Source organism: Xyrauchen texanus, chromosome 33 (assembly GCF_025860055.1).
Source record: "Xyrauchen texanus isolate HMW12.3.18 chromosome 33, RBS_HiC_50CHRs, whole genome shotgun sequence".
NCBI lineage: Eukaryota > Metazoa > Chordata > Actinopteri > Cypriniformes > Catostomidae > Xyrauchen > Xyrauchen texanus.
The window spans coordinates 12,707,520-12,722,091 of record NC_068308.1 but is presented as its reverse complement, the minus strand read 5'-3'; the positions used below and the strand labels follow the sequence as shown (position 1 = coordinate 12,722,091).

The 14,572-nt window shown below is 36.9% G+C and overlaps 1 protein-coding gene across 1 annotated transcript; it reads right to left on the bottom strand.

Moving 5' to 3' along the window:
* Positions 1-423: 423 nt before the first annotated feature.
* On the bottom strand, positions 424-11,457 carry dcxr (dicarbonyl/L-xylulose reductase). The gene is made up of 9 exons (XM_052103583.1): positions 11,397-11,457; positions 8,092-8,249; positions 7,738-7,892; positions 7,578-7,631; positions 7,449-7,530; positions 5,409-5,461; positions 2,765-2,834; positions 1,834-1,954; positions 424-575 (listed from the first exon to the last, which is right to left on the bottom strand). The coding sequence occupies exons 1-9, from the start codon at positions 11,455-11,457 to the stop codon at positions 424-426; spliced, it is 906 nt and encodes a 301-aa protein (XP_051959543.1).
* Between the last annotated feature and the right edge of the window lie 3,115 nt (positions 11,458-14,572).

Below are 14,572 nucleotides of genomic sequence, written 5' to 3'. Positions count from 1 at the left end.
CCACATTCTTCTTTTGTTTTTGGCGATTTGTATTCTTTGTGTATATCGCCACCTACCGGGGAGGGAGGATACTTAAGTAAAATTAGTAAGAATTTTAGGGTGAACTATACCTTTAATTTCAGCTTTATTATTTACTATTAATGTTTATTTCATTATGCTGGGTTTTCAATACAAAGAAAGTGTGATGGTCCTTGGTAACTGCATTCTTTCACTGTCTGGAAAAACGTGTGAACATTCAGGCTTGGACTGACATGGTGAGTAAATGACAGAATTTTTTATTTTAGGGTGAACTAGCTCTATAAGATGAAACATTCCATCAAGACAAGTTCGGCATATTAATTGTTATGTAACAGTTACAAGTACAATGCATTTCATTAAACTGTGCACAACTTAAACAATTCAGAACATAATTTTCTTCTGCCTTTAGAGGGATGATCTCCAAACAACATGATGAAACACCATGATCAGTTTTAGCAGGCCAGAAAACCCCCCATCTACTGGCAGCATCACCCCATTGGTCATGGCACTCTTATAGCGGAGGAGGAAGAGGATGGCGCTGACCACATCATCCACTTCTGAAGAACATAATATGAAATGCATTTGAGCATTATTGAGTTTGACAAACTGAACCACTCAATAAACAAGCCTAGTCATCATTATAAAATAATTTAGTTGTGGAAAGACTTTGACATTCTACAGATCTTTCACAATCTACAAAGTTAATGCCATTAAAATTGGCTTGCACAATCTTCAAATCACAATCTGAAACACTTCCTCTCCCAAATGTGGAGAGCACAGCATTAAATACAAAAACAATAGACATTAGTCAGAATAGTTGGCTGTGAGGGATAGACTTCTAGTCTGTTCAGTTAGTTCATGTCTAATTATCAAAACCTACATTTTCCAGAGTTTTTCTTCATTGGAATGTTTTGGCATGACATATTTTTCACAATTTATCAGCTGAACGCTGGTCACCAAAGTATCAAATAGTACAACCCATTGAACAGATCATATCTCTATCCCTCACAGCCTTGTTTACATTTGTGAGTAAAAAGTGGAGTGAAAAGAAGCAATGAGATTATGCTATATTTAACTAGTTGTCATCTTAACAAGATCATTACATTGTTGATTAAAGGGATAGTTCACCAAAAATGTTTAATTCTCTCATCGTTTACTCATACTCATGCTATCTCAGATGTGTTTGACTTTCTTCTGCTGAACACAAACAAAGATTTTAGAAGAATATTTCAGCTTTGTAGGTCCATAAATGCAACTGAATGGGGTTCAAAGCAGCACAAACAAAGTAGTTCAATCATGTCTTCAGAAGCAATCCGGTTTGAGTGAGATGTAACTAATTTTTCAATGTACATCTTGTCATTGCAGTCTATAGGCCTGATCATGATATCAAGCTAGATTACACTTCCTAGAGCTTGACGCATGCACAGATCGCTAGATGGTGCTAGGAAATGCAATCAAGCTTGGAATTAAGGAGATTGCTGAAGGCAAGAGTTATATTGAAATAGGAGTTACAATTTGGTCCATTCTAAAACCAATCATATTGCTTCAGAAGACATGGATTAAACCACCGTAGTGGTATGGATTACTTTTATGCTGCCTTTATGTGCTTTTTGGAGCTTCAAAGTTTTGGTCTCCATTCAGTAGTATTGTATGGACATACAGAGCTGAAATATACTTCTAAAAATCTTCTTTTGTGTTCTGCAGAAGAAAGAAAGTCATACACATATGGGATTGCATAAGGGTGAGGAAATTAAGATTTTTTTTTTTGGGTGAACTACATTAGTGAGCACATTTATTGAAAAGAAACACGCTTACCTGCAAATTTCCCCAGAGGGATACGTGATGTTATGCTTTTGGCCTTTTCTGGGTCACTGCATCCAATCTTACCCATGTCTGTCATCACCATGGTTGGATACACTTTTAAGTTTAATCTTATCTGTCCAGGTCAGACTATACTCAGTAAGACATATTAAGTTGACACGCACTGTATGCATGCAGGCACTGTGCTTTTTCAAAAGATTTTCTTTTTTTTCTTTTCTTTTTTGGTCCTTTGTGAGCTTGAAAACTTTGGTCATTTTGAACTGTTGTTGCATGGAGGAAAAACAATGTATTTCTACATTAGTGTTCAACACAAAATTAAAAGCATTCAGGCTTGAAACAACATGAGGGCGAGTAAATAATAACATACTTTAAATTTTTGGTTGAACTATTCCTTTAAGAGGAAAAATTGATTGATTATATCATTTCATCATGAATTAGATGGCACGCCTCTTGACTTGTGGTTGTGGATTTCCATAAAGTTTCTGTTCCTAGAACAAACCAATTTGTCTTGATCACTGATATGTTAAAGTGTTAGTATAGCTTCCCAAGAATGTCTACATTACAAAATCTGTGTTTCCTATTCAATCAGCAAGAACAATGCACAAGCAAATGTATCTGTAAATATGCATTACTATCCGTTAGTAATTATATCCACCTCTTCGAGTAATTACAGTGCCGTTAGTGAAACACACCCTCAATTTGAACAGTTGGTTTGGGACTATTTGGATTTAGCACAACAGTACAGCCAGTTAATCATTTTAAGAGTGTGGTTGTTGATTGGCTGGGAGCTCCTGGCAAGACCATCTACCACAATTTAAGATTATACAATGATTTTAGTGATTGATGAATTTAATAAACATGAACTTGTTCTGACAAAAATCTTGACTTTAAGTTACAATTTAATGAGGGAGTGTCAGTGATTAACCTGATATGGCCCCAAATCCAGCGCCATCACTTTAGTCAGCATGTCCATAGTTCCTTTTGTGGCACCTTCATAAATAAAAACAAATAATGTACATTACAGAATCAAATGAGTGTTTCTAAAAATTAGATATACAATGGCAAGAAAAAGTATGTGAACCCTTTGGAATTACCTGCATTTATGTATAAATTTGTCTTAAAATCTGTCTTGATTTTCATCTAAGTTACAATAATGAACAAACACAATCCGTTTTAATTAATAACACAAAAATTATTGTATTGTTCTTGTACATACTGAATATATCATTCAAACATTCACAGTGTAGGTTGGAAACAGTATGTGAACCTCTAGGCTTATTCTATTATGTTTTATATTTAACTTTAAATCAATCTGTTTTTGTATCACTCTGCCATTTTGTTTGTTTGATCTGTAAAGCACTTTGGGTCAACTTCTGTTGTTTTTAAATGTGCTCTATAAACAAAGGTTAACTTGACTAAAGACATCAATTAAAGCTAATTAAAGTCAGGAGTTGGCAAACCTGGCATCTGATTAATGAAACAAGATTAGAGGTGTGGGTTAGAGCTACTTTGACATATAAAAGCACTCAAACATTTAGAGTTTGCTATTCACAAGAAGCGTCTGCTGACGTGGATCCTATCAAGAATATTTGCTTTGCATAATGATTTAAAGGGTTGGAAAGTTTTCTTAAAGAGATTAGATATTCATCTGTCCACAGTTAGTCAAACTGTCTATACATGGAGACGATTCAGTACTGTGGCTACTCTACTAGAAGTGGCCGTCCAGCCAAGATTACTTAAAGGGAACACCGTAGAATACTCAATGAGGTAAAAAAATAACCACAGAGTGACAACTAAAGACTTGAAGGAATTATTGGAACTGGTTATCATCTCTTTTCATGAGTTTACTATATGGAAAACATTAAACAGGCATGGCGTCCATGGCAGGACACCACGAAGGATGCTGCTGCTTTCCGACAGAAACATTGCTGCATGCCTAAATTTTGCCAAAGGCCACCTTGACACAACGCTACTGGGAGAAAGTTTTTTTTGGACTGATGAAACTAGGGTTGAATTGTTTAGGAAGAACACTCAGCACTACATGTGGCTTAAAAAGGGCACCACATACCAACATGAAAACATCATCCCAAGAGTGAAGTACAGTGGAGGAAGCATTATGATTTGGGGCTGGTTTGCTTCTTCGGGCCTGGACCGCTTGCCATCATCAAGGTAAAAAATGTATTCCATTCCAAGTTTATCAAGATATCCTACAGGATAATGTCAGTGTGGCCGTGCACCAGCTGAAGCTCAGTAGAAGTTGGGTGATGCAGCAGGACAATGACCTTAAACATCAAAGTAAATCCACTACAGAATGGCTTAAAAAAAGTAAATCCACCTGTTGGAGTGGCCCAGTCAGAGCCCAGACATTACCCCAATAGAGATGCTGTGGAATGAACTCAAGAGAACCATTCACACCAGACATCATAAGAATATGGCTGAGCTGAAGCAGTTCTGTAAGGAAAAACTGTCCAAATTTTCTTCTAAAAGATGTGCAGTTCTAATCTGCAGCTACCATAAATGCTTGGTTGAGATTATTGTTGCCAAAGGAGGATCAACCAGTTATTCGATCCAAGGGTTCACTGTGAATGTTTAATCGTGATGTGTTCAATAAAGAGACGAAATATTATAATGTTTTTGTGTTGTCATACAGATATCATATAGAGTCTGTGTCTGTTCCCCGAACTACCAAACACAAAACCCTCACAAAATAATTTAGAAAAAATTTGATTACGGTAAAACTTGAACAAAACAAACAAATTAAAGATAAAGATAGGGCTACTAAATGTTAGATGCGCTCTGTGAAACCTGGCTTATACCGGATGAATATATTAGCTTAAATGAATCTACTCCCCCATGTTATTGTTATAAACACAAGCCACATCTGAAGGGTCGAGGAGGAGGTGTTGCTACAATTTACAGTGATGTTTTTGGTGTTACTCAGAGGACAGGATAAAAGTCTATTAGTCTTTTGAACTAATAATGCTTAATATGACACCGTCAGATATAAATACAAAAACTGTCATCTTATTCTGAACGTCTTATTCTGATTTCCTTGGTGAATTTGCAATTTATTTTATCAGATCTTGTAGTTACTGTAGATAGAGCTTTAATTGTTGGTGACTTCAACATTCACATAGATAATGAAAATGACACATTGGGATTAGCATTTATCGATATTCTCAACTCTCTTGGAGTCAGACAAAACGTAACAGGACCAACTCATTGCCATAATCATATGCTAGATTTAATTCTGTCTAATGGATTTGATGTTAATGCTATAGAAATTCTGCAGCAGAGCGATGACATCTCAGATCATTACCTCATCTCTTGTATGCTGCAATCAGCTAATGTTACTCAATCTACACCACACTATCAGGTAGAACTTTTTTCTTTCGACCACTAAAGATAGCTACACTAATAATCTTCCAGATCTATCTCATACTCTCAGAAAACCCCAAAGCACAGAAGAACTTGATGAAATAACAGAAAATATAAATACAGTCATCTCTAGCACTCTTGATAGTGTCGCCCCAATTCGATTACGAAAATTAAAGAAAAAAACTCTGCACCATGGTACAATGATCACATTCATGCTCTCAAGAGAGCAGCTCAGAAAATGGAGCTCAAGTGGAAGAATACAAAATTAGAGGTATTTTGCAGTGCATGGAAGGATAGTGTCTGTCGATACAGACAGGCACTAAAAGCTGCCAGGTCAGCATATTTTAGCAAACTCATAGAAAATAACCACAACAATCCTAGATGTTTATTCAGTAATGTGGCTAAATTGGTTAGGAATAAAGCAGAGTTACAAATGACTTGCTCTTATCATCCGATCAAAGCTGCATTTCTCTTCTAGTGCTTTTAGATCTCAGTGCTGCATTCGACACGATAGATCATGACATTCTCTTGAATAGGCTGGAGAATTATGTTGGCATTTGTGGAGTTGCATTAGCATGGTTGAGGTCCTATTTAGCAGGCCGCTACCACTTTGGCTATGTCAATGAGGAATAGTCAAACCAAACAAAAGTAAAGTATGGAGTGCCACAGGGATCAGTTTTAGAGCCTCTGCTTTTCTCCTTGTTTATGCTTCCCTTGAGAGATATTATCAGGAATCATGGAATAAGTTTCCACTGTTATGTCGACGATAACCAACTTTATATTTCTTCAAAACCTGATGAGACTTCACAATTCTCCAAATTAGCAGTGTATCAATGAAATAAAAGATTGAATGGCCAGAAATGTCCTTCTACTCAATTCAGACAAAACAGAGGTACTAATTATTGGACCAAAAAACTCTAAAAATAAGCCACTACAATATAATTTGACTCTAGATGGATGTACTGTTACTTCATCTTCAACAGCAAATAATTTAGGTGTTATATATAATACCAATATGTCCTTTGAAAATCAAATTACCAATGTTTGTAGAACAGCATTCTTCCACATAAGAAATATTGCTAAATTACGACACATGCTCTCTGTTGCTGATGCCAAAAAACAAATGAATGCGTTCATGACCTCAAGACTAGATTATTGTAATGCATTACTGGGAGGATGTCCAGCAAGATCAATAAATAACCTTCAATTGGTTCAAAATGCAGTAGCCAGAGTGCTGACGAGATCCAAGAAATATGATCATATTAGCCCCATTTTATCATCGTTACATTGGCTACCTGTTAAATTTTGTATACATTTTTATATTCTGTTAATTACATACAGAGCTTTGACTGGTCTAGCTCTGCAGTACTTAAGTGACCTTCTACCATGCCATATTCCATCACGTTCATTACGATCACAAAATTCTGGCCTGTTAATAGTTCCTAGAATATAAAAATCCACAAAAGGAGGTAGGTCCTTTTCATATTTGGCTCCTAAACTATGGAATAGTCTCCCTAACACTGGTCGAGATGCAGACACACTCCCTCAGTTTAAGTCTAGACCAAAGACTCATCTATTTAGCCAGGCATACACCTCATTTATCCTCCCAAGTTAACCCACAATTAGGCTGCTTTAGTTAGGTCTGCCAGAAAAAGAAACAGTGACCATGATCTATAACTCTGCAATAAATTGAATGGCATCTATGCTAATATTATTTTATTTGTTTCCCTCTCTGAACCTCAGGACTCCTATCCTGAGGAGTCCAGCATCGCGTTGGACTCCACTGCTACGTGTCGTTGTGTGATGATGACTAATACCAGCCTGTGCAGCCCCTTTTCTCCCCAATTTGGAATGCCCAATTCCCAATGCACTCATGTACACTCATGTTGGCGTAGTGACTCGCCTCAATCCTGGTGGCGGAGGACGAATCGAAGTTGCCTCCGCTTCTGAAACCATCAATCCGGCATTTTATCACGTGGCTTGTTGAGCATGTTACCTCGGAGACATTCTCCATGGCATCCACGCACAACTCACTATTCACCCACCGAGAGCGAACCACATTATAGCGACCATGAGGAGGTTACCCCATGTGACTCTACAGTCCCAAGCAACTGGGCCAATTGGTTGCTTGGGAAGCCTGACTGGAGTCACTCAGCACGCCCTGGATTCGAACTCGTGACTACAGGGTTGGTAGTCAGTGTCAATACTCGCTGAGCTACCCAGGCCCATACAGCATGGTCTTTAAGAGCAGACTGTTGAGCCTGGCTAGAGATGTTCACAATGGATCCCCCACTTCCTCTGGCCATCATTTTGATTGTGTCTAGCATTATTAAAACTCATTCTGAAATCATAATGTCTTATTTTTTCTTACTTGAGCAACATGAAGTGTATCTTTCACATTGACAATAAAAGACCTGCAAAAGCATCACGTCTTTAGCTTAAATCAGACAAGCAGTTCAACAAATAATACAAAGAAAACAATTAAATTATAAGAGTATGAGTGATATTTCAATGCCCCACATGTCAAACTGATCTGGCGTGACCTCCAAAAATGGCTGAAGTTTAGCAAAGGCTGCATTGTTCACCAGCAGATCCACTGGACCAACATCTCCCAGCACCCGCTCTGTTGCATCCCAGTCCGACAGGTCCACGCATACCGGCTTAATGGAGGGACACTGGGGATCAAAAGCATCAGATATTACAAAGAGATTTCAATTGTCACAGTCTGGCTGAATGAGAACTATAAAGGAGCAGCAGGCTCTCTTGAGATATGGAGGAATGCAGATGCTTGGAATGGATGCCCGCTTGCAGACAATAGATCCACAGGGGGGGTTGTCTTGGGGATGAGTAGGAGCATGACCAAGGGGTCATTACCTCCTGCACTAGGCTATCCAGGTCAGCTTTAGTGTGTGTGACAGCCGTGACCTCTGCCCCACAACGTGCCAGAGCCAGTGTGGTGGACCATCCAATCCCAAGAAGCCATTGAGGAAAAGTCAAAAGATCTGGCAAATCATCATATTCAACCAGGGTGTCTAATTTAGAAAGTATATGCACACTTATTATGCACATTTAATCTGCAGTATTCAGCATCATTCCACTGAATATCAGGGAAGCATGCTGAGACACAATATAGTTAAAAGGAATGTCTTAAGGTTGTTGTTTTAAGTATTAAAGCTCACTTTCCAGTAAATGTTATCTCCATATTGTATTTTACGCAAAGGTCGGCAAAACAATCAGCTTTAAACTACTCTACTGCAAATTTATTTTTTCAGTAATTTATAATGATGTCATTAGATACGCCATGTTGTACGCCCCAAGTGTGCGACGCAACCATGACATTAGAACACTTCTTCTCTTCTACACTTGCAAGCGAAGAAAACTTTGCTTGCATCGCATTTATAACGCGTTTTTATAATAAGAGCGTTTTAGTTTGTAGTGTCGTGTCACGTCTCTTGTAAAAGGCGAAACGAATGTGCTACAAAAGCGCACAAATCTAGCATGAAATTCACATTTATTATTCTTCAGTACCTCAGTCTCAATCTGATGTTTACTTGACAAGTCAGTGAACTGAACGAAGTGTACCGAAGTTTCACGAAGTTGACAAAAGCACATGTCAACAAACTGTAAAAGTGATATCGCGAATGAAATGCTTATCAGTTGGCATCACCACATGATCACCTCAAATAAGTGTAAGTTTGTTTATTAAAAAGACTGGGGGTGTTTTAAATGATTCGAGGTCTAAAATGTGTGTGGGACATATCGGGGTGGCGTCTCAGTTCACATATACTAGCTAACCATATTTTATTTCCGTTTTCACTGTCTTTTGATGCATTGTGAAGTCCGTATTGAGGCTGGAGTTTGTAAGTAACATATGATTCGTGTTCAAGTTATTGTAGTTCGAAAATGTTCCCGTTAATTTCATATTTCTTTCTCTGTATAGCACCAAAGCAACAACACGAAAAGCATCTCATTAGGTATGTAGTTGATTTATCTGTCGATTTTATCATTCTAGTGCGTCCACATATGACAAAAAATGCACACATACAAACTAAACTGCACAGTCAAAATCTAAAAATAAAACAGAATAATTTTCTTTTTTTTTTTTTTTTTTTTTTTTTTTATTGCAAAAGAGTAACACATACAAGGGAGTGAGACACATATACAATACAGAAGAGAGAAAAGCACAAAAACAAAAACAACGAGATACAAAACAGCCCAACACAGTCATCGATAAAGTGATGTATGTATACAGATGAGATCCTTTCTGTGACGCAAGTATAGAAGGTAGTATCAGTATATTTTTAGTGAGGGTATTAATCACCCCAACAATCACAACAATAACAGCAATATATTAATATTAGTGGTGATAGTAGTAATGATGACATTTATAATGATAATTCATGACAATAATAGGAGCATTAGCTCTAGCAATCTATAATAATAATAGTGACAATAGTATTAATAGTATTAATAACAATACATTTAGGTCAGTCAATAATGTCACCGTACCTGCTCTAAACTCTAGGTCAGGGGCTGATCCACAACTGCCAGTGAGCTCCACACAGATACCGACACCTCTCCTCTATTCAATATTCCGATTCCCCTCACCGCCGCCAGCGATACCCAACCCCGTAGTTAAGCTTCTAGGCTCCATTGAGGTGTCCTCTTTATATAAAAAAAAAAAAAAAAAAAGGCACGCCGGGGCACCATAACAGGCACCTCCACACCAAGCTCCCTTAGTCTGTTTGTGACCTGATGTAACCAAATGTTATAGGTGGTTGGCCCTCTTACCCCTTCCTTCCTTTTTTTTTTTTTTTCTTTCTCTTTTTCCCTTTTCTCCTTTTTTTTTTTTTTTTTCCTTTTTTTCCCTTTTTTTTTTTTTCCTCTCTTTCCTTTTCTTCTTTTTCCTTTTCCCTTTTTCCCCTTCCATGGCTTTGAGCAAGGTGTGCACTGGTTAGCTCCCCAGCCAGAGACACCACATCCAACCCAGGTATCAAATCAATGATTCTTTAACACGAGGGTGGGATCTGGCCAGACGCAGTGAAAGGGAAGGGCCAGTCAGTCCAATCACTGATTCTGTAATGATTAGCCAACAGGATATGCCAGTTGCACCCACCAACAGCACCTAGAACAGACGCCCGACCCAGACCATTTATATTTCTAACAAAATTTTATACATATTTATACGTAATATTTTCTGAATTGTCATTTATATAGAAAGAGAGAGGAAGGGAAGACTAATCATTCTATAATAATAATAATAATAATAATAATAATAGTATCAATATCATCATCCCTACTACCACCATCTTTGATAAAAAAAAAAAAAAAAAAAAATAGCAATAGTATGCAGATTTTAAATAAAATAAAAGTACAATTTATCGAACATTATACATATACATGTATACATACATACATATGCACACACATACACATACAAGCATGTATACATACACACATACCTACATATACATACACACGCATACATACATGTACACACATATAAAAATATACATACACACACATACATACAAATAGATACATATACATATATATATAAAGTACATCTATACTGAATAATTGTAGTACTGTACAGTAATGATATTACTGTAATATCATCAGTAGTGTGGTTGGGAGAATGCGTTGGTCCGGTTCCAGGTTATTGATTTATATGAAGATGAGTTAGGAATGGTTTCCAGATATCAAGAAATGTAGATATAATATTCTTGTTAGTGTATGTTAGTTTTTCTAATGTGATGTACTCTATTAGAAGATTATTCCAGTGATTAATATGTATACAGTTTTTGGACTTCCAGTTTTGCAAAATTACTTTCTTGGCGATAGTTAGAGAGATGAGGAGGGGTTTTTGTATTTGATTGGGAGATTATCAACTTCCATGCAGTTATTAAGTAAACAGAGTGACGGAGATGGAGGGATTCCACAACCCATGATAACTGAGAGGTTTGTGGTCACTGATATCCAAAATGAGTGAACTGATTGACAGGTCCATAGGGCATGAAAATAGTCATCTGTGCTCCCCAGTGTGCACTGTGAACAAATGTCTGTGTCCCTCAAGCCCATTATAAACATCTTTCTTTCGGTGATGTGAATCCTGTGAATAATCTTGAACTGTATGAGCTGTAGGTTAGTATTATTAGTCATTGAAAATGTGTTGTTACAGATTTCCTTCCAGAGGTCGGTGTTGGGTGAGAAGGCTAAGTCTTTTTCCCATTTATTCATGGGTATTATAATTGTCGTATCATTATTTAATATAAGTTTATGTAGTTTAGATATTAGTTTGTTGGTATTAGTGATTTTCATTAAGTCTTCCATTAACTGAGAGGGATGAAGTGGGTTATTAATTATGTTAATCTTGGATTTAACTATGGATTTAATTTGTTGATATTGTAGAAAATGTTCTCCCCAAGACCGTACCTCTGGACTAATATTTTAAATGATACGAATTGGTTGTTTTCAAATAAGTGATGGAGATGAGTGATTCCTTTTTGTTTCCAAGATGGAAAATTGATCGATTTATTGCATAATTGAAAATCAGGGTTGAACCAAATGGGGGTGTATCTACATGATGTTAGTGGTGAATTATTAATTTTGTTTACTTTCCACCAGGCTGTCAGAGTTGATGCAATTGTAATATTATTAAAATAGAGCATTTTCTTAATTGATTTTGGTAGAAAGGCAAGGTCTGAAACTGAAGTATCTTTGCAATGGTTTTGTTCTAATTCCATCCATGAATTGTTATGATTATTTTTATGAATCCATTTATATAAATATTGTAGCTGGTTTGCTAAAAAGTAATATTGAAAATTTGGAGATTCTAGGCCGCCATGTGATTTTGTCTTTTGTAATTTTCCCAGTGAAATTTTAGGTGTTTTATTTTTCCAATAGAAGTGAGAGGTTAATGAATCCAGTGATTTGAACCATTTATCGGTGGGTGTTGTTGGAAGCATTGAGAATAGATAGTTGACTTGTGGTAAAGTTTTCATTTTAACTGTAGCAATGCGACCGATAAGTGATAGTGGTAGGTTAGTCCAGCGTTTTAAATCATCTCCAATTTTTTTTAAAAGTGGGGTATAGTTGAGATTAAACAACTCTGACAGTCTGGAGGAAATGTTGATACCCAAGTATGTAATGTTGCCAGTGTGGAGTGGAAGAGAAGAATCATGGGCTGTGGAATCCCAGACGCCCTCTGAAAGTGGTAATATTGTTGATTTATTCCAGTTTATTGTATAATCAGAAAGTTTTGAGAAAGTATTGATAATTTTAAAGGTTTCTTTCAATGACTTATAAGGGTTTTGTAAACATAACAACAAATCATCTGCATAAAGACAGATCTTGTGTTGTGTATTGACGTTTTGTATTCCTTTGATATTATCATTTTGTCGTATTGCTGCTGCAAGTGGTTCTATAAATAGGGCGAATAAAGAGGGAGAAAGTGGGCATCCTTGTCTGGTCCCTCTGTGAAGTGTGAAATTTTGTGATGTAATCCCATTTGTTGTTATTGTGGCCCTAGGTGAAGTATATAATATTTTTATCCAGTGGATGAATGACTCTCCAAAGCCAAATCTATGTAGAGTATTAAAAGAAATGTCCAGTTAACTTTGTCAAATGCTTTTTCGGCATCAAGTGATACAATTACTGTTTTGGTATGATTTTGTTGGGCAAGGTTAATTAGGTTGAATAATCTACGCATATTATCTGAAGCATTCCTGTGTTTAATAAAACCTGTTTGATCATGGTGAATTAACATCGGGATAACTGTTTCTATTCTAGTAGCTAATGCTTTGGTAATGATTTTTAAATCTGTGTTTATTAATGAAAGAGGGCGGTAACTAGAAGGGTGCATTGGATCTTTGTTTGGTTTTAGCAAAAGTGTCATAACCGCCGTATTCATGTGTGTTGGTATTGTCGAAGTAATTTTAATTTCTTTAATAACTTTGAGGAATAAAGGAGAAAGAATTGACCAGAAGTGTCTATAGAACAGAATAATTTTCAATAAGAGTTTGTTTCCGTCACGATTCTTGAATTGGCACGGCCCCAATCAGAATGTTGGGGCTCAAAGGAAATTCAGTTTCCAACTCGCGATTATGATTTTGTGGTGGCGTTCATGTGTGTTCAACTCGTAAATACAATCATTCCGACATGATATAAACACACCATTTTCTCCATCAAACCATACCTAAAAACCTGGATTAATGAAAGTCTTCTTAAAGGTGCAATATGTAATAATTTTCATGTAATATTTGCCGGTTTTTGCCAATGTGTGATCGGCATGTAACGCAATTAAAAAAACGAGCCCTTCCCGGACTTCCTAGGTTGGCTATTAAAGCCTGTAAACTGATTTTGATGTGAAGGGAGTGGGTCCCTTTTGCTGGGAAAATCTAAAAGATGTGACATTTATGCGTGCTCCAGAGAGCCTTGCCTCAGACAGTAATAGCTTCTATTCCGCTATTCAACAGCTGCAACAAAGTGCAACACTAGGTAACGCTATCTTAGAGATGGAATCCAGCATAACACAGACTCCAACACAAACTCAAAGAGTAAGCCAAAAAAATAATAATAAATGTATCTACAGAATCCCATCTGGCTAAGCAGGAACGTGATTGTGGTCGAGCGAAAACTAGAGTGAACATCGGCAAGGCATTTGATTCCTGGAGGGACCTTTGTTTGGTTTTGGGGATCAAAACAGACCCTGAATTGCATTCTTCTTATTGGACAGGTAAACTTACATAACTGCAAAGCATGTGAGATATAGTGCCATAAGGATTGATCTGTGTAATTTTAGCTAACTTAACCTTGCCTGCTAACGCTGACGAATTGCAAGCTACCATGCTTCGTAACTTTCAAATAATTCAACGATCTTCTCTTTATACTAAAAGTCAGATATACAGAATACATTTAGGCAAATATGCTGCTAGCTTATTCGTAGTACAACATATGACATACAAAACATACAATATTGTAATGTAACAGTGCAACAGTAAACTGTCTGGTATAGTTCGATAGTATATAGCTGTTTGTATCAGTATGCTATATTAGCTGATAAGTAGTTTTATTTTAGTCTAAATGTTTGTTGTAAAACAATCATAACTGTGAAATTGTAATTATGCTACCTCATCTGTCAGCATGATGTCTGTGAATCGTGTTCAGTCACTTTGTACGTTGCGTCATTGTTTTGGTCGATGCTCGCTCACATCCCTGTGGAGTGTGTGCACGAGTGTGAGCATGAGCAACAGGTTGCTGGCTGCAGTTCACTTAACGGCCAGGTGTCATTAATAGCAAGGGTGTCTGTCTTATAGGCTACATGATGAGGGAAACCTTTCAAAACGCTTTGAAA